Raw genomic sequence first — 19592 nt, 5'->3', positions numbered from 1 at the left:
AAGTATAAAACTGCAAGAACTTTTTGAATCCCTTGGGAATCAGCTAATTTGCATATCTTCGCGCAATTTTTTCACGCGCACAAAACCCCAACCCCAGTCAAGTATTCATCATAATTATAAAACATTGATCTAGCAACTTATTCATATATTGAATATATACATAACTGCGTGCGATCTGCAACGACAAGATAAGCTGCCCTATCGAGTACCCGTTATGTCCTATATATGCACTAACCGGAACATAAGGCCCTTTGATAGAACTCATTGTACTGAGATAGTTCCGGATGGATACTTGGAATTGTGCCTCTGGCATGGCACGTAAAAGCCCTCGTCACTAACCATTAGAATTGAGTGGCAGTTTTAAGCGTTTGGACGGCTATCATTTGCCCTAGGGACCACTAGAAAGGTACAAAACTCGCATACAAGACTATATTTGATTGGCCATTACATACACAGAAATTACTAGTAGTATTCTTCGAGACCTTTCACGGGTGCTGACGGTTGTTATGGAGGGGGGGGGGTGATTCGCGATTTTCAACATATATTATACTAGTATGGGTCAGGTTCTTTTGCCGTGAAGGTCGTGTCTGTTCCCGCCAGCTTCAGAAGGCTGTCAGCAAATAAAAGTAGTATAGCAAAAACGTTTTTGTAATGTTTAGGCTATACTATTTAGATTTGCTGACAATTTGAAATGTTCTTAAAAAGAGTGTAGATTGGTTTTAATTCAATGGCAACACTGCGATCTCCAATAAAGTTATTTTGTGTCTTGTATCTGATCGAAAATTGTAAATCAGTGCTCCCGCCAACAATAACCGGCAACGCTCGACTGAGGTGAAAACGACCTCTTTTCTTTTGGAATCATACCTGCTCAAACTCCAAGCAGATCTTGCGTGGCATAAGACAGTATCATAAGCTGGGGATCCCGGGAAGGCGTTTAGCCGACAGAGGAGTAAATTGGCCGGCTAAACTCCTTCCCCAGCTTGTGACACTGTCTCATGCCACGCAAGATCTGCTTGGAGATCAATACCTGCATGCTAAATATGAGCAACAAGTCACCGGATGTAACGTTGTTTAAGGCCTTCCCTGTGGGTATCGTCGAAAAGTAGTTTTACCGGTTGTCTAATTACACATACTATGTACACAGGTGACCGCATACTAGTATCACCGCATGTTACTAGTATAGTGAACATTACCATATGAAAAGAACAGGCACCTAGCCGCCTTCCCAGTATTCGTGTGTAACAGACAGGTTTATAGCGAGTCCACGCACGGCCTGTGTACTGTCCAGCCATGGCGGAGTCCGTCAGTGTGAGAATGCTGGATCCCGCCAAGCCTTCCGACGAGCAGGGAGACCCCACAGAGCCAGAGGAAACTGTGGACTTCTTGGTGCCGGAGTCCACTCAGAATGGAAGGTAAGGTGGCTCTATTGAAAATTAGTCATTACCATTTATGAATTATGTATTAATTATGAAATGAAAAACCCTCGTTTGTGCTCTTACAAGCTACCCTCACCAGGCCTTCCTGACGGGGGTACGGGATCGTAGAATACGGCAACAGATTCGGGAAATTGGCCAGGGGAGTCAGTCCACGCTATTAAGTTCATGTTTCCCCTCAGACCGACCAACTCCACTGGTAGCAAAACTTCCCTGGCAAATTATTCTACCTGTAACAGCCAGCGTAGTCATTCTGGTAGAGACTACTATGAAGTATAGAAGTACAGAGCATGGTGATAAAACAGAAGTAGAATTACAGGGATATGAGAACATTGTACCTTACTATGTCCTTCATGACTTCTGTATACAATGTAACAATGTGGGGGTCGTGGGGCGTAACTGTACTGCAGTGTGCTTAACCGAGAACCCATAGATCCTTTGTTCGAATCCTGTCCGACGCTACAGATCTTGTGCTCTTAGGAAGGGCACGTTACACGACATTCCTCACTCCATCCAGGTGTAAAATTGTGTACTTGACTTCGGCTGTGACAGTAAAAATGACGGTGGAATGAGAAGGATGGGCTCCGCTTCCCAATACCTTGCCCTAGATACAGTACAGTGCATTCTGTGCCTTGGGCGAACTATCCTTGTATGTATACAGGCTTGACCTCTAATGTCTTGAAGGTTTGAAATGAAGGTCCGTCTGTGAGGGATACTGTGGATACATGCATGTGGATACTCTCAACGGTCTATGCTAAATGTAAGGAAGGCAGGGGGTACCTATTATGTTACATTTGACATGCTTAACAGTGTGCTTAACTGAGAACCCATAAGTCCTGAATCCTGTCATACTACAGATCTTGTGCTCTTAGGAAAGGCACTTAACACGACATTCTTCACTCCATCCAGGTGTAGAATTGTGTACTTGACTTCGGCTGTGACAGTAAAAATGACAGTGGAATGAGAGGGATGGGCTCCGCCTCCCAATACCTTGCCCTAGATACAATACAGTGTATTCTGTGCCTAGAGCGAACTATACTACATTGTAATTGTATGTACAGGCTCGACTTCTAATGTAGCTATATAGGCTATGGGAAGACGGGGGGAGGTTGGCTTGAGGGTTTTACCGTAATGATGTCCGTCTGTGAGATTCTGCATGTGGATACCGCCAACGCCATACGCTATACAGAATTTAGAAAATGTCACGATCGTCCACCCAACATCTGCTTGGAGATTAGAGACTGCAGAACGTCAGTGACAACTCTACCTCGTTTGAGGGCCTGCAATACACCACAATACCGGACGATGGCGCTAATCCATGGTTTTACAACATAGCCCAGGTAAAACTGTGCCTTAATTGATCGATTCACAGATGGACTGGCGAAGCTCAGGGATATACCTGGTGAGGGGTGGAGGGATTGATTTTTTTTACCTTAGACGCTATGTCATTGGCTTGTCTTAAATTGGTATGTTAGTACAAGTTGAATAACTTGTGCGCAGTGCCACTTTTTCCTTGTTTATCATATAATACGTGTATAGAAAAACAAAAACAAAACAGTTAACTAGCTGTAGTCGGCCCAAATCTACGTCAATTCAATTCTGATCACTAGGGCTATCTAACGCTCAAATATGGTGACCGTGCCGTATTCAGACTGAAAGATGGAACAACCTAAAATTTCGCTGCAGTTCCATGGTAAGCGGCTAGAAGGCCCCAAGTCCTATAATTTTGCGGTCTAATCAAGACCTAATCACAAACTAAATATCAAAACAATTCACACAGCCGTTCTCTAGTTATCGTGTTGACGGACAGACAGACAGACAAGCAAACACAAGAACGCTGCTGCTTAAGATATAAAGAACTAAGTGTTATGACGACCGATTCCGCTCTACGTATAGAAACCTCCAATGACAACTTTTAGCGAACTTAAGGCTTGCACCTTGACTGTTACCGACTGACTGAGGACTTACTAACTTTGATACTAAGTGTTATGTACTAAATGACTTTACTCTTACTTCGAGGATGTACTAGCCTGGGTACACGTACCATCCGATTTCTACGGGGGCTCCTTACACTCGCTACCTTAAAAAGTGTTTTTTTAGGGTAGACTGTTCGTCATTGATCAGCATTTGGGCTTTATTTTGCAAATAGACTTTATGGATTTATAAAAGATATGTGCTATCCCAGTATTTGGTACGAACCACCATGACTTGCCATATTTGAAAGAAAATGGATCTATGTGCACAGCCCCGCCCACAGAGAGAGTCATTATGAGTTGAAAAAAAGGATCTGGTTGAAAGAACGTCTAGGCAGTACGCAAACACACGGACATGTGCCTTGTCACAGAGTTCAGTTAAGATTAACGAGGGCGTACATGAGGGTAGGTGTAGGGGCTACCGTCTATGCTCTACGCTGTAGAAGGATCGCGCGACGACAACGTACCACTATTACGTTTAAGTCGACAGACTGACTTTCCTTAAACGGTGAAGTGAGTACACTATGTACAACGTAGGAATGCATCAAATACGCCACATGCGGTTCGACCACAAACTACGCAACGTTACTAGTTCTACGTGGAAATAAATCAAGCTACGTAAAACCACATGCAAGTCCCCTCCAACGGCAACTTTATAACGGGCTTTTATTTAACAGGGCATACTGTTACCTACCGTGGTACGATAGATGCATGTAAGAATGTCGCAAACATACATGAAAGTCAACAGCACAGAAGATAATGGCACAATGGCATAACCATGCAGAACATGACCTCTGCACGTGCATGTTTACACACTTCTTACAATCAAGGTGTTCGATGCTGACGTCACAAGTTGTTCCGGGGCGTGTTCTTGTAAAGGGGTTGTTTCAAACTTACGCTTGTTTCTAAACGTTGAAGGATTGAACATGAATGCCCCACTTACACGATAAAGTACTAAGACTTTCGCTAGGTCTTTCACAAACCGTGACCACCTCCACATAAGGACCACCTAGCCATTGATATACAGTAAAAACTTGTAGTTAGTGATCACCTCTACATAAGGACCATTGATATACAATGAAACCTGTACTACTAGTGATCACCTCTACATGAGGACCACTTGGCCATTGATTGACCGTCAAAGTGACCAGCTCTACGTAGGTACGCATGTCATGGAAACAGTCTAGCGTCAAGGCTATGCGGAAATGGAACTGACCGGGCGGGCACCATGGTGTCCCTGTGGTTTGGTTACCAGGCAACGGAATAATGGCAACGGAATACATCGGATCCTATTCACGTAATGTATGTACATAGGAACAAGTTTCACTTCTTAGCGGGCAGTCAGAAAGTGTTGAGATTTACATCCCGACATCTGCTTGGAGATATGCAGCCGCAAAGATTGGTTTTAAGGTCACGCGAACTTCTGAAGCGCTCCCTGTCAGGTGTGAATGGCCCAGTTTGCCGCCCCTCCCCGTACTGAAACCCGATATCGCTATCCCTGTACCTTAACCCGGACGGTTTCCGGGGACGCCTTATCATTACTTGCCACGCTACATCGTACGGAACACACGAGTGCCACGTACAGTGAGGGTCAACTACGACGGGTAAACACAGAATCCTACAGGTGAGGTAAACTCCCCCTTGTCTGAAGTAGGAAATAAGACTTAAATTCGCCCTGGGAAAGTTGTAAAAGTTGCCAAACGTGAACAGCAAATTAGGAGCATGCGTTTTAAGGGAGAGATTGCTTGGATGCCAGACCGTTAACATAAGGGATGGGGTCCAATTCTAGGGGGGCATGTGGTAAATATTTCCTTGAGGGCATGCTGGCCCTAGTGCCGAGGGGATGGCCTGTATAGGCCCTGGAAACACTTTGGCTTCTAGGCTACGAGAGGGGGTGGGTTTACGTCCGCACTGCTATAAACCAGTGCTATAAACCAGTGTGTTACAACTGGTGTGTTTTATACGCTCTTTAACAACATGCTGTGTTCTTAAGGTTGACCCAGAATCGCGACCAAGGTCATTTTTTTGTACCTAACGCTCTATGACCATCCATCATGACAGGAAGTTAGCTGTAACATGTGAACTAATTCACCTGTACTGACGCCGTTGACAAACTTCCAAACAATAAAACAATACCAAGGGGCACACACGTCAGGGATCGAATATCAGAGTCTTAGCCGAAGAACTCTACTCTACTCTTAAGTTGAACCAACTTAATTTTCGTTGCGCTAATAGTTAGCCTAGTGAATCGTGAGGGAATTCGGGTAAGAAAATTCGGTCCTGCATAGCTCGCGTTCCTGGGACCATTGTGGGCACAGGGGGGGGGGGGGGCAATGTGACATGTTTCCAATTAGACAGCTTGGCACTTAGAGATAAAAGTTCAATCATTATTGTCAACGTTAGTCTAAGTTAGACTAACGTTGATAAGACATAATCGAACATTATTCTCGGTGATTTCGGTGATTCTGTTAACAGTTTTGACTTAACGACGCTAGCGTAGTCTTAACCAGGCCCATTCAGCCTTAGCCTGGTTACCCCCCCCCCCCCCACCTCACATGTAGCGAAAATCGATCGGACCTCCAGTTTGCGAGCTTTAAATTTTCAAATGGCTTGGCCCTGCGGGCGACGAAGAAATGGTAGAGTTTCCTCCTTCGCGTCAGGGTCATGCCTCCTCGTAATTTAGAGCTCGCAGACTCGTCGTCCGATCGATTTTCGCCTAATGTGAGGGGGGTATTACACTCGCTACCGTATTTTTTAGGGTAGCAAGTGTAAGGAGCCCGGTAGAAATCGGACGGTACCCAGGCTAGCAGGCATGGCTCCCAAGAAACTTAAATTCAACAAAGCTCGGAAGAGTTAAAGTTGTCATCAGGTTCTTGACTGACAGTTATAAATAGATGACCTACTGGGTAATGGTGCCAAGGAACTAACGTAAAACAGACTCGGCATCTCGTAATTGATTACTGTCAACAAGGAGGAATGATAATTAAGTGCCTTCAAACTCTTTTCGCACAGAGTTTACATGGACAATGTGAACCCCACTGTAATGCTGGGGCCAAGTGACAAATTAGGTTAGTTTTGGAAGGTTTGCGCATGGCTGGAGGAGACCTAATCTCCAAGCAGATCCTACGGTAGCATACGATAGTACTAAAGTATCAAAAGCTTCAATCCTCTGCCGGCTTTTTATACTACTGTATTTTATATGCTACCGTAGGATCTGCTTCGAGATTAGGAAATTGGGTCAAGTATGCGCCTGTCAATCCATCCGTGTGTGCGTGCGTGTGTGTCTTTGTGTCAGTGTCTGTGTGTGTGTATCAAATTGCAACTACCTTCGAATGACCGCACCCCCCCCCCCCAACTCCCCCCCCCCCCTCGGGTTTAGCAAACTTCTAGTACCGTATTGTTTTCAGCCTGCCAAAAGATCTTGTCGACGATAGTCTGTTTGGGCGTGTTCAAAGTTGCTGTATCACCGTGCACGTGACATCATGTGATGTAAATGCATCACGTTGACAAAGCGTGACAATGAGAATGCACATTTCAACCGTTCAGACTCTACTCAGTTTCAACGGACCGTGTCATGTTGAACTTGAGACATGGTCGGGAGAAAGAGAAAGAAAAAAGGGGGACTCTTTCTGGCTTTAAAAGAACCTTTATTTTTATGACACGTGCGATGATTTGCATGAACAGTACAGAAATACTTTTTTTAAAGTGATCTTTATCATGGGGAGGGGTGTGTGTACTATCTCCGTCATGGTCAAAAGTATGGGGTCCTTCTTGGTGTGAGTGGTTCCTAGCGAGTCTGGTGAGCGATACAGACGTACCGGGATGCAAACCCTAGCCTGGACCTTACAAACTTATCTAACGTTACACTGTCGCTGAACACGGCGAACCGCCACACATTTTGAACTTGACAACGTTGACAGCCAAAGTGACTCAAAGTCGATTATGAACTGTAGTTGCCAGGGGCGATGTCAATCTCTTTGTCACCGTTTTGACGGTGTCAGTTCTTTTGTTGCGACAAATCACTTCTTGCTGGCCACAGACGGCATGTAAACAACATTATCAACCTTGTTAACCAGGCGGCTTGTAAGGGACCTTTAACCCGGAAACTGCAAGGAACCTGGCGATTTTACAATGTTGACGATTGGTATCAATGTCTGTGACTGGTACTGGCTCTACCGGGCTCCATAGGTCGCTGCAAAAATATACAAATGGCAATATAATGATAATAGTAATAATAATCATCTGGTGTATTTTGCCAGCCAGTAGGTACCCCAAGTATGAGTAATGAGGCTGTTTAACGTGGTCGAGGCACCTCCTCGAGCACGGGACCCCCGTTTTACGTCCCTCCCGGAAGACGATTTCGTGGAAAACTTCGTGAGGCTACAGCAATCCGGACGTCCTTGGTTGGTCCCCCATCCAAGCACTATCCGGACCGCGCGTTGCTTAACTTCCGAGATCGAGGGATCGGGTGTACCAACGCGCCACGCGGCCGTAGCAATATAAACGGAATAAATGTCAACATTGGTGCATGGTAAAATGAACTTCCATGGCCGACTAACTCCATTGGCATATCATGTACCCCAGTAACCTATGGGGTCTGGTGGACAAACCCCTAAAATTTTTTATAAAAGCCAAGTCAAACAAGACATCTGGAAGAGACTGTGACAAGGAACTCAGTAGCCCTAACGTATATACTCTCCAAGCAGAGGTTCGGTCGATGATCTGTGTGAACTCGCCGCTCAAAACACTACTACAGAAGCGTCCAATACACACGCCGCCAACCGATGGCAAATTTGCGCGTCATTTTAAATAGTGCTTCTGGAACTGGGTTTTATTTGCATGGTCAGCTCACCGATTGGAGCAAACACACACACACAGACCACACTTCTGGAATTGGCTTTTATTTGCATAATCAGCCCGCCATGAGCCCACTGATTGGGGCAAACACACATCACACAACGCCTGCTTGGGAGCAAACATAAACATTCAGCACGAGTGATTTTGAAAACATTCTGTGATGACCGAATGAAATCACGACAGTGGCAAAACTGATAAAGTTGGGAAGTAGTAAGATGGTCTGTATGGGGGATACAAGCAACTCTAAACGGTGAATCAATTTGTAACTACAACAGATTGTGGGAAACATTTGATTGGATTATTGTATTGCATTCAAGGGACGTTTTGGAAATTACAAACTAGTCTTACAATTTTAAGATAAACTAAGGAAAGAAGGTACAGCAAAAATTCAATACAGATATATATTAAGGCCGTTTTCTATGGCGAACTCTGCTTAGGTAAGAGCGCCAGAGGTGCTCCAATTAAAATGCTAACGTGTATTTCGATGTTTGTTTTCAGTTTACAAAAACAGCAACCAAAACGCATCTTGAAAAAGATGTCCAAGAAATACGTGGCCGTCGGTGTTGCAGTTGCGCTGGTGGTGGCGATAGCGATGGCTATCGGACTGGGCGTCGGGCTCTCGAGGAGGCCTTCCCGCCAGGAGAAGACCGTGGGGGACTCCTGCGTACCGGACAGTCCCGCGGTCGGCAGCGGGGGCCCGTACAGTCGGGCTGCCGTCGCCGCGGATGCAGGGAGGTGCTCGGAGATCGGCAGGTGAGTTTCGGATCATCATCAGCGTCTAAAGATGTAAATAGAACTTTAGCTCTCTCTTTTTCTGTCTTCCCTTGTTTCTCTCTTACTCTTTCTCTCTTTCTCTCCTCTCTATCTTTCTGTTTTCTTTCTCTCTTTCTTTCTTTCATTCTTTTTCCTTTTTTCTTTCTTTTTCTTTCTTTCCTTCTCTTTCTCTCCCTCTCCCTCTCTCTCTTTCTCTCTTTCTTTCTATCTTTCTCTTTTTTCTCTCTCTTTTTCTTTCTTTCTTTCTCGAAATCATTTCCAGCTTTCCTTACACCCTACCAACACACCAAGTATTGACACCAATCCATTCAGCCGTTCTTGAGTTGACAACTTGACACACACTGCACACACACACACCTGCACACACACACACACACACACACACAGTGACACACAGACGCAGACACACACACACACACACATACACAAACTCTAGTAAAAATAGAACACGCATTAAGACTTAATGGAAGTAACAATTGTCGGTTTTACTTCTCCCGCTCCACAGTGACATCCTTGAGAAGGGCGGTTCAGCCGTGGACTCCGCCATCGCCAGTCTGCTGTGCGTGGGCATCATGAACGCGCACAGCATGGGGATCGGAGGGGGGTTCTTCATGACCGTGTATAACAAGGAAACCAACACGGCAGATATCATCAACGCCAGGGAGACAGCCCCCGCGGGAGCCTCCGAAAACATGTACGCATCAGCTTCATCTACAACAGGTATTGTAAAGATTTTTTTTATTTATTTTTTATTCGCAATTAAAAACAATTAGTACATAACAATTAGATACAACTGAGATATACCAGTGCAAGGGAGGCCGGAAGCTTGTGCCTAACTATGTAATTAGAAGGCCTCAAATTACTTACTTTTAATTACTTACTTTAATTTATCTAATTTAATTTAACAAGCGAAATAAACGTAGATATTAAAATAACTAAATAAAGCAATACAGTGAGAACAATAAAACACAGTACAATAAAGCGTTTGCCATACCAGGTTAATACTTGCATGGGTATGAGTTGAATGTTGAGTTTACTGTCGTAACGAGGAGCTTCTTGTGGTTCCCGATGCGCATTGCAGAAGAAAAGCGAACCTGAGTCAGCTTACACATGTGTCTTATGTGGCAGAGATTCTCGTACCTAGAGTACGATATCCGCGATGCCCCCAACGTTGTGCCTTTGGCCTGGGAAAAGACACTTACTTAATACGACTTCCCTTACTTCACCCAGGTGTAAAAAATTGTTACCTGACTTCGGTCGGGGAGGTAAAAGATTATATTTACCTTCTGTCTGAAGTTTGTTTGTGCCACTCATAGAATAAGTTATAAGATTGAGTGCAGTTGATGTGCCACATTTTCCTCGTTTGTCCGGCCGAAAGCAAATATAACGTTATATAAAAAATTATATTGAACTAGACAGGTAACATTTGCAAGCAAATACAGAATGTTACCTTCACATGGTCTAGCCTAGCATTTCTACCAGGAAGGGTAAACTGAAATAGTTGCAGATGTTGACACAGGATAAGACAAGAAGGTACAAATAAATGTTGATAATTTTTTATCTGTAACGTTATGCATCTTGAATAATGAACACAACGTCTAATATTGTTCCACACAGGGTTTCTCATCATCATCTCATCTCAGTCCCATAGCTACAAGCCACAGGGCAGTCTGTCTGTCCACAAAGGTTCTCCATTTCTGACGGTCGTCAACAGGGTTTACTCGACGACATTTAGCGTGGGGAAGACGGCCGTCTGCGGGAGGGTCAGGGCCTAGGAATTTTTTTCAGCCTCACGTGAGACAAGAAGCACACACAGTCACAATTTTATTGTCAAAAGGAAGCCAAAATATTATAGAATTGAATTCTCGTTTCTGTCTTCTTGAATTAGACTAACTTTGAAGAGAGCAAAATTAAAACAAGCCTACCAAGTTACGGCACACTGTCTAGCGTAGCACAAAAATCGGAAGGTACATTCACAAAAACGTCTCACAGAGTTTGCCGCTTGTACTACGCAGCGCGAAGGGTTCTCCTCAGCATGCTCTGTCACACTTTTACGTTTTCTATAATATACCCAGTGTGAAATCGAAGGCTACACAATCCTATTTATGTCGCAGTAAGAGCGCGGCGCGATCGCCGTCTAGTGGTTACCAACTACTGTAAATCGCACAAATTCATAGAAACAGCTGGTTAGCGTAATCGCTAAAATTGCCACAAATCTATTATATTCGTTCACGTCACGCAGTTGACGGATACTCTCAGAGCTGAAATTGATATGGCTACCCCTGCACACTCCATGTAATCTTCACAGTACGCAGCTCTTCTCCGCTATATGCTTCCTCCGCTATATGATTCATGTCGATCTGTGTAAATTCATTCATATTTGAACGGCTCGATCATTTTTTTCAGAGTCCGCAATTCACATTTCATAAATTTCTTTTAATTTTTAGCAAACAATTTTGATTTACGTTTGATGTACGTAGTTTGTTTATGCCCTCATTATCAATACGTGCCGCCCGGCACACTTCGAACCCGTCCGCCTGTCAATCATGCAAACTTTAAGGGGTTAGGTTTCTGCTACACTAAACTTTCGCGTTGACTTTGTGCCTGGGGTTTTGTGCTGTGCCGGCCACTCCCACCGTGTATAAAGCTGCACGTAGCTTAATTGTAATGTACCCAGCTGACTTCGTTTCCGTGCTCCACTTGCTTGCTGGGGACCAACGCAGCGCTGTGGTAACTTACATGATGAACAACAAGGTGAAAGGAATGACCGTGACCTAAGATGGGGCGGGCGTTCCACGCTGCAGTTAATCATGTTTGTTCAAGGTCAGTTTAATAGCGAAACTAGAAAGGCCGGTATTTGCTTAGGAGCAAATTCAGCTATTTTCACTCCGCTCTCCCTCTTTATGCAAACATGGACTCTTCCAAAATTGAATTTGAAAAAAATAAATAACATGAGAGAATGACCCGGAACTACGATGCTACTATACTATTAGTACGTAGTACTGTATGGTAATCAAACTTTTATTTCTTGAACACAACACGCACACAACATGCTAGTGTTTCACACATTAATAAAGAAGGCACCGTTTTACTTCAAGAAAAAAAGTTTTTATTTCACAAACGGAAATTGTGTTGTATTTTTTTCTACAGATGCAACACGTTATGCGACCCTAAACGTTGGTATTACGTACACAGCAGACAATAGCGTACGAGGCTTTCCTGCTTATTTACACAAGGCAAGGGCAGCTTAGTCACTGCACTTATTCAAGGTTGTCACAAGCATTACTAATCTTCATACAAGCAGACCTCTCCAAACAAACTTCACTACACTTTTAACTCTTTACCAAGATATGCTTATTAGCCGTTTTTAGCGAAGCGCATTAAAACAAAATCCAATTGGATATGATGCAATATGGCAGCCCTGCAATGACATTATCAGTACAAATACATATAAAGTTAATGCACATTGTATTTAGACAAAAAGATCACATTTTATCTTTATACTTAGAGGTAATCAGCTAATACATAATATTTATGAACAAAGCTAATTAGCCACTGTATGTTTGCACGACGTCTGTTTTATATATCTCAATGTTTTGTATGCTTTTTGTCTAAAAAAGGATGCAGCAATTGCAGTAATTATACGTCTGTTATAACCTTAAAGTCCCATTTATTTTCCACATAAACTAATCAGTTTATGACTATCTAATTGTTCTGATAAACTGTTTTTAGTACAGTACAGTACATTATTAAATTACACAGCATATACCATGGTGTGGTGTCTCAAATAACCTAATCATACATCAAGCTGGTGTTTCTGTCACAGTTTCATTATGTATGTGGGAACACTTCTTGCACTTGACTTTGCTATCCTCTCCTTTGTGTCTGTTGGTGCCACCTTTGTAGCCAGTTGACTATTGTGTTCTCTGACAGGCCAGACTTCGTGGAATTAGTCGAGTTCGAGCACCCGACCAATAATGAATTTAGCACTGTCAAATTGACACCTTCTATCAAGGCACAACCTCACCGGTCTGCACAACAGTTGGTGTTTCATCTTCCTCCAGTAGAATACAATAATTAGTATTTCCTTTGTGTAATTTCATGTTCTGCCACCCAGAGTAAAAGGAAGATCCTTTTGTTTGTTGATTAGGAAAAAAAGCCACACCTGATTGCATATATTCTTGTAAAACCAACATCAATGCACAATTCACAACATAGTGTAACGTTAGTACTTGTAGATTTGCCCCTGAAGATCTGTACTATTATATACTTTGGAAAAGAACTACTGTACACTTTTCACAGATAATAAACAACAGTACTGTCTCAGTCACTGCAAAGCGCAACAATATTCCATGCGTGCGCCTGCTCCTCTCCCACCGCGGCATTCTGCACGCCTAGTATCGCTTAACCCGACACTCTAAACGTGGGTAAATCAAACAAAAACTACACAATATCGAAGACAAGCTACCCAAATTTGTTACTGCGTTTGTGTATTGTTGCCAATTTATAAACAGTACAAATTTTCACGTACTTTCAACGGACTTCTTCCCGGCGACATATACATGTATGTACTCCCAGCCGCTAAGTTGAAATACCCTTCCTCATTGGCTGTATCCGAGCTGACCAATCAGGTCATCACTTCTGCTAAGTGTCGGGCGCATATTGGTTCCGTCCTAAATTCAATTAGCCACGATGCAAAGCTGCGTCACGCGCGCGGGAACGTCAATGACCATATATGGTGCAACGGACGCACGGGGGGGGGGGGGGGGGACGTGACCATATATGGCGACACGCGCGAAATCCGGAGAACCTCGGTGAAAATATACGTAGATACCCCGCCAAATTGGCTTTTAAATCATTTTGAAGTGACTTTTGGCCAAAAATAATACCGGGGTCCTTTTGATAAGTATCTCACGCAGTATCATACCAAATTTCAGGCCATCTGGACTTAATACCTGGGCACGGGAGGCAGGAATGTGCAGTATGGTCAGAAAATAACCTAAAAACATCGGATTCCATAAAATCATTGTAAAGGTATCTATCAAAAAACTTTGATTTGGTGACAATAGCGCTGAGAACAATGCCCTCACACCGTGTCATTATTCGTCGTTCATGAATTTGATAACAGCAGATATTCGAACAACACCCGCATTCGCCGGACGACGTTTGCGACGCGTGTTCATGAATATTAATTATTAGAGCAAGCAGGGGTGACCACGTGCACGGCCGCCACCTGGTCCTACAGGTTGAATTTGATTGCAAAGGGTGCCGATATTCGGCAAAATAAAGTCAAAGCTCTGTGAATTTCTTGATCTCTTATTACTTCTTGGCAAAATGAATTCCACAAATCATTCAGAGGACGGCTTCTGGCTCAATTCAGGCCGTCTAAAGCAAGATGAAGTCATCATTTGACGGGCGGACACTTCCGTGTTGCTTAGCAGCGGTCGTTGACCTCGTTCGAACACCATGTTATCTCCCGGGCGGGTTCCATAGCTACCGGTCGTTGACCTCGGGTCCTTGGAACGTAGTTCCAAAGTTCTATTGGGGCTCGAAAGTTCGATTTTGTGTTAAAATTGCTAGTTTTTTCACCCTTTTTTGCCCCATAAAATCATTTTTTGGTATCTTTAGGGGACCAAATGACCAAGGTGCAGTGTCTTATGTGCAGACCTACCAGCTTGCTGAATTACGAGATATTCCAAGGTCTAGTTTCGGAGACATTCATGTTTTTTATTTGTGCGGAAAAGAAGAAGAAACAGAGCAAAAACAGTATGTACCTTCTGTGAAGGTAACATAAAAAGAACTTAATTGATTTTACCTTCCTACCAGGCGGACTAGCTGTGGCCGTACCAGGTGAGATTCGAGGCTACTGGGAAGCTCACCAGAGGTACGGGAAGCTGCCGTGGAGAGACCTGTTCCAACCGGCTATACAGCTGGCGGAGGAGGGCTTCTGTATCGGCAAGGCGATGGCTATTGCTATAGACAGAACCAAAGATGGCATAGAGAGCCCAGACAGCCATATGTGGTAAGTGGACTTATGCAGTAAACTGATAGAAAAACTCTAGCCCCATATTCCTCGAATGATGATTTTCTTCTGTTACATACAATGTCCTACGTAGTTTCCTTTGATGTATTGGCAAGGCGTTGGCTATTGCTATAGATGGTAGCAAAGATGCAATAGAGAGTCCAGACAGCCATATGTGGTAAGTGATCCGATGCAGTAAACTGACAGAAAAAGAAGCCCCATACTCTTCGAATGATGATTTTCTTCTGTCAAATACTACGTAGTTTCCTTGTATCGGCTATGCGCTGGCCATTGCGATAGACAGAACCAAAAATAGGATAGAGAGCCCAGAATCATATGTGGTAAGGGACTGATGTACTACTACGTAGTTTCCTTTGATGTATCGGCAAGGCGTTGGCTATTGCTATAGACAGAACCAAAGATGGCATAGAGAGTCCAGAAAACCATATGTCGTAGGTGGACTTATGCAGCAAACTGATAGAAATACTATAGCCCCATATTTCCCGGATGATGGTTTTCTTCTGTTACATGGAACGTACTACTAGCTTCATTCCAGCCTAGTCATTCACGAAAAAGCTTCAGTCACAGAAAATGTGCTAGTCACGTTTTGACTGTTTCACCGTTTTAACCGTTTATTTGAATGTTTTAATGCTTTCTTCAATGCAAGGCCTTTACGACCCGGTTTCTAGGTACTGAACTCATTAGAATGAAGGGAGAGCTATAAGAGATATTGGTGGACATTAGTTTTGAAGTAACCGTAGGTGAACTACCTTTGATATTTTATTCCTCAAGTTCATAATTCACCTTTATCCGCGGGGTAACGTATATCCGTTGTTTTCAAAAACAGGGTATTTAGGGATATGAACTAGAGGGACGGCGGCTTCAAAATAATACTGCAGTTTGAAATCACCGTTCGTCGACTTTGTATCCCTAAATGCACTGCTTTTAAAAAGAACTGACATAGGTCACCCCGCGGATAAAGGTGATCCAACGTAATATATCATCCATCTGTATCTCCCACCAGTGACGTTTTCTGTGACGAGAACAACAACGTCCTGGGCGAAAACCAGATCATGAAGTGGCCAAAGCTTGCAGAAACGCTCCGTGCGGTTGCTGATGGAGGTGCAGACGCCTTCTACACCGGTGACATAGCCAGGAATCTGGCTAAGGACATACAAGACGCAAGTAGGTCAAAGATTTGCATTTTGTACAAGCAAAGGTTGGGTCACGAGTCAAGAAATCCCTATCAACCCAACCTCTTCTTTTAGAATAGATTTGTTCGTTACCGATGTAATTTATTACAGGTCATTCTTTTCAGGTTGAAATTAGATTTATCATAGATAGACACCGTCGTGTTGTATATTTTACTAGGTGCCACGCAAACTCATCTACCGCGTATCACCGCGTATGTAGCACTACAGATGTGGAATCATTGAGTCTTATGTTCCTGCTATATACCCTTCACTTTCGTAATTGCAAGACCAATGGAGCCGTCACAAGGCGAAAATAGGAAAATCTTTTATCACCTCTGTAAAAAAGAGAGATATGGGTTTCAGTGTGTCTGTTTGTTTGTCCATGTGTTTTCCCACACTTACTTTCACATACTAGGCACGTCGGGGACACTAACTAGGAAGTTAGGTAAAAAAAGGTACCAGAATATGTTATATGGCACTGGAGAAATGCATAGACAGTATCAGCAAGAAATCCAGTTGAAAAATAATAGACTAAAAAAAGAAACTTACGAAAAGTATTTCACGAAGGCAGGTCTATGAAATATTCCATTTCCTGTTTCACAGATGGAATCATCACTGAGCAGGACCTCCGGGACTACGAAGCGGAAATGACGTCACCTCTCAACATCACTCTCGACGGAGGCATGACGGTCCTGTCTCCTCCTCCTCCTTCTAGCGGAGCCGTCTTGAGCCTCATCCTAAACATCTTGGACGGTAGGAATGCATTTGTTGTTAATTTTGATTCTAATTCTATTTCTATTTCTAATCTTTAAAAAAAATTGCAAACAATGCAATACATAGCAAACCCAGGCAGCTTAGCTGATATTGCATTGGGTACCAACACATACATAGTACATACATTTACACTTCTCATGGAATACACATAATTAACTCAAATTTAGTATTATGTAGCCAAACCAACCAACCCGAACCTGAATCACATGACTCCATTTTTAAAGCTAAAAGTTGGCATAGCTTGGATTAGAGAAGAAGAAAACAGTGCTTTAATGATCTAACCCTCCTCCTCCGCCAAGAGGGTTACATTTTTATTGGTGTAACGGTATTTGCAGAACTATGTATTAGCCAAAAGCTATGGATAGATTCCAATTATTTTTTTTTTGATTCAATGATATGAGTCTTGACTTGTCGAGTGAGTGGGGACATTTGGATCTAGAGGTCGTGAGTTCGAATGCCGACAGCTCACCCATATTTCGTCGACCCTTTCGTTGTCACCTGGGTTTACAATACCGATGTTTGAACCCCCAGGTTACCGGTTGAACGCCTCCAGTGTAGACGGTACAGATAACCAGATCCTGACGTACCACAGGATTGTGGAGGCCTTCAAGTTCGCCTACGCCAAGAGAACCGAGCTGGGGGATCCCAACTTCATAGAAATCGATGAGGTTTGTTCTGAATGTTTGCGTTTGCAAGCCACGGGACGCGAATAGAAGCTTGTACTGTAACGTTACTTATCAATTCATAAGTAGAGTACAACGCCTGCTCTCCAACAAGTTGTTCTAAGTGTCACTGATGAAAGGCAGTGGGTGCTACCTGTAACGTCTGATCGCTACCCAGACCATATCAGTTGATTGATAGTTACTTCTCTTTGGATGTCTTAGACACTAGAATTGAATACAATGCGAAAAAGAGGAAACTGATGGTGTCATAGTTTCAGTTATGAACAATCCAGGACGTAACAACAAACCCCACACAGTTACCCGCTATGCCAAAAGTCAACTTTATATAACGCGTACGATGGCACCTCTCTTCGCAAATGTTTAGACTGCTTAGAACTGCTTTCCTGGCATGTTTGAAAAGAAAATACCTGTATCCACCCTTATGAAGGGAGTTTACATGAAGGTTAACGTAGGAGAGTTGACTGATACCTGCTTTGAGTCAATGCACAATAAATAGCATGTGTTAGAATACGATAATAAACATTAAGTTGAACTTTGAATACCTTTACGCGAAAAGCAGTTACTCAAGCAACTGGATATGATTTTGAAAAATAAAAACCTTATCAAGTTGCTTGAGTAACTGCTATTTTAATTGCATATCTTATTACTTGGCGTCATCGGCGTCTGAAAACCTTTCTTTCTTTCTCTGACTCCCGAAGCTCGTTAGAAACATGACGTCAGGTGACTTTGCCGACTCCCTGCGGCTGCGGATAGACGACGCGATGACGCACAACTACACGTACTACGGCCCGTCCTTCGCGCTCACACCTGACGGCGGCACGGCGCACCTGTCCGTGCTGGGGCCCAACGGAGACGCCGTGTCTGTTACCAGCACTATTAACCTGTAGTACGTCTGACTTACGTTAAGTCACGTGGTGATAATGTCACCCTTGAGTAAGGTCACGTGTCATGTACGTCATGGTTCCGTGTCCACTCTTCTGTAAAGTTAAGTACGTCACACTTACGTAAGATCAAGTGTCATGTACGTCATACTTCCGTAACATTTATTTGCAACCGTATGGTCACGTGTTCTGAGAAATTGGGTCAGTTATTCTGAGGAAGACCTTGCTTAAAAAAGAAAAAAGTTAGACTTTTCCACTCAAGGCAAGTCTTCACTCAAGATTGAAACTACTAACATTATACTTTTGGATACACCTGTCTATTTCATTGGGTATTGCACGGGTATTGTCATATTTCTGCTGTTGCGTAATTGTGTTGTTTTCTTGAATCGTGTCGCCAGTTTTGGCGCCAAGTTACTTTCCCCGTCGACTGGCGTCCTCTTGAACGACGAGATGGACGACTTCTCCTCACCCAACCAGACCAACTTTTTCGGGATCCCGGCATCGCCAGGTACGTAAGGCCGAATCTAGACACAGTTTTACCGATATCTGTGGAGATGTCGGGATGGATCTGGAACGTTGGGAACGGGACACTCGTGGCGCTTGAAGTCATAAACAACTATATAGCCTAATGAGCCCGCGTTATATGCTAATGAGCCCTCCCGAAGTCTGGACGCATCTATACGCACGCTGAAGTTGTCGTGGACCCCTGCTAAGCTATCGGGCGAATGCTACGGACCTTTGGGGAGAAATTTTGCCGATATCTTAATGGCGATATTGCAGTTCTATCTAGACGCTGAAAAAAAAACTGTCGGCGAGAGGTTGTTGGCTCGCCGATATCGGGAAAACTGTACATTCATGCGTCCGTTTAGGAGTTGGAGGGTCTGTACGCCCCTTTTCAGTAATACGTGGGAAGCTCATTCTTATTTCCCTTAATTCACAGGGAAAGCTTAATCTCCAAGCAGATTCCTCTGGTGGCATTAAAACAGTAAAAATAAGCTGGGG

At 43.6% G+C, this 19592-nt stretch overlaps 1 protein-coding gene across 2 annotated transcripts in view; it reads left to right on the top strand.

Annotated features, from left to right (window-relative positions):
• Positions 1-1148: 1148 nt before the first annotated feature.
• Positions 1149-19592, top strand: part of LOC118425971 (glutathione hydrolase 1 proenzyme-like) — a 23139-nt gene continuing 4695 nt past the window's right edge. Inside the window, exons 1-9 of one of the 2 annotated variants that reach the window (XM_035835157.1) lie at positions 1149-1412; positions 8762-9016; positions 9543-9757; positions 14864-15059; positions 16084-16244; positions 16856-17005; positions 17558-17694; positions 18408-18595; positions 18989-19098. In XM_035835157.1, the coding sequence (XP_035691050.1) occupies positions 1291-1412; positions 8762-9016; positions 9543-9757; positions 14864-15059; positions 16084-16244; positions 16856-17005; positions 17558-17694; positions 18408-18595; positions 18989-19098 (1534 nt within the window). In that variant the 5' untranslated portion in view covers positions 1149-1290. Of the gene's footprint in view, positions 1413-4839; positions 5031-8761; positions 9017-9542; positions 9758-14863; positions 15060-16083; positions 16245-16855; positions 17006-17557; positions 17695-18407; positions 18596-18988; positions 19099-19592 lie in introns of those variants that run through there. The other variant, XM_035835156.1, reaches the window with a different exon arrangement.

This window comes from Branchiostoma floridae, chromosome 11 (assembly GCF_000003815.2).
Source record: "Branchiostoma floridae strain S238N-H82 chromosome 11, Bfl_VNyyK, whole genome shotgun sequence".
Lineage (NCBI taxonomy): Eukaryota > Metazoa > Chordata > Leptocardii > Amphioxiformes > Branchiostomatidae > Branchiostoma > Branchiostoma floridae.
The sequence above is the reverse complement of the archived record's forward strand: the minus strand, read 5'-3'. Positions and strand labels throughout refer to the sequence as shown.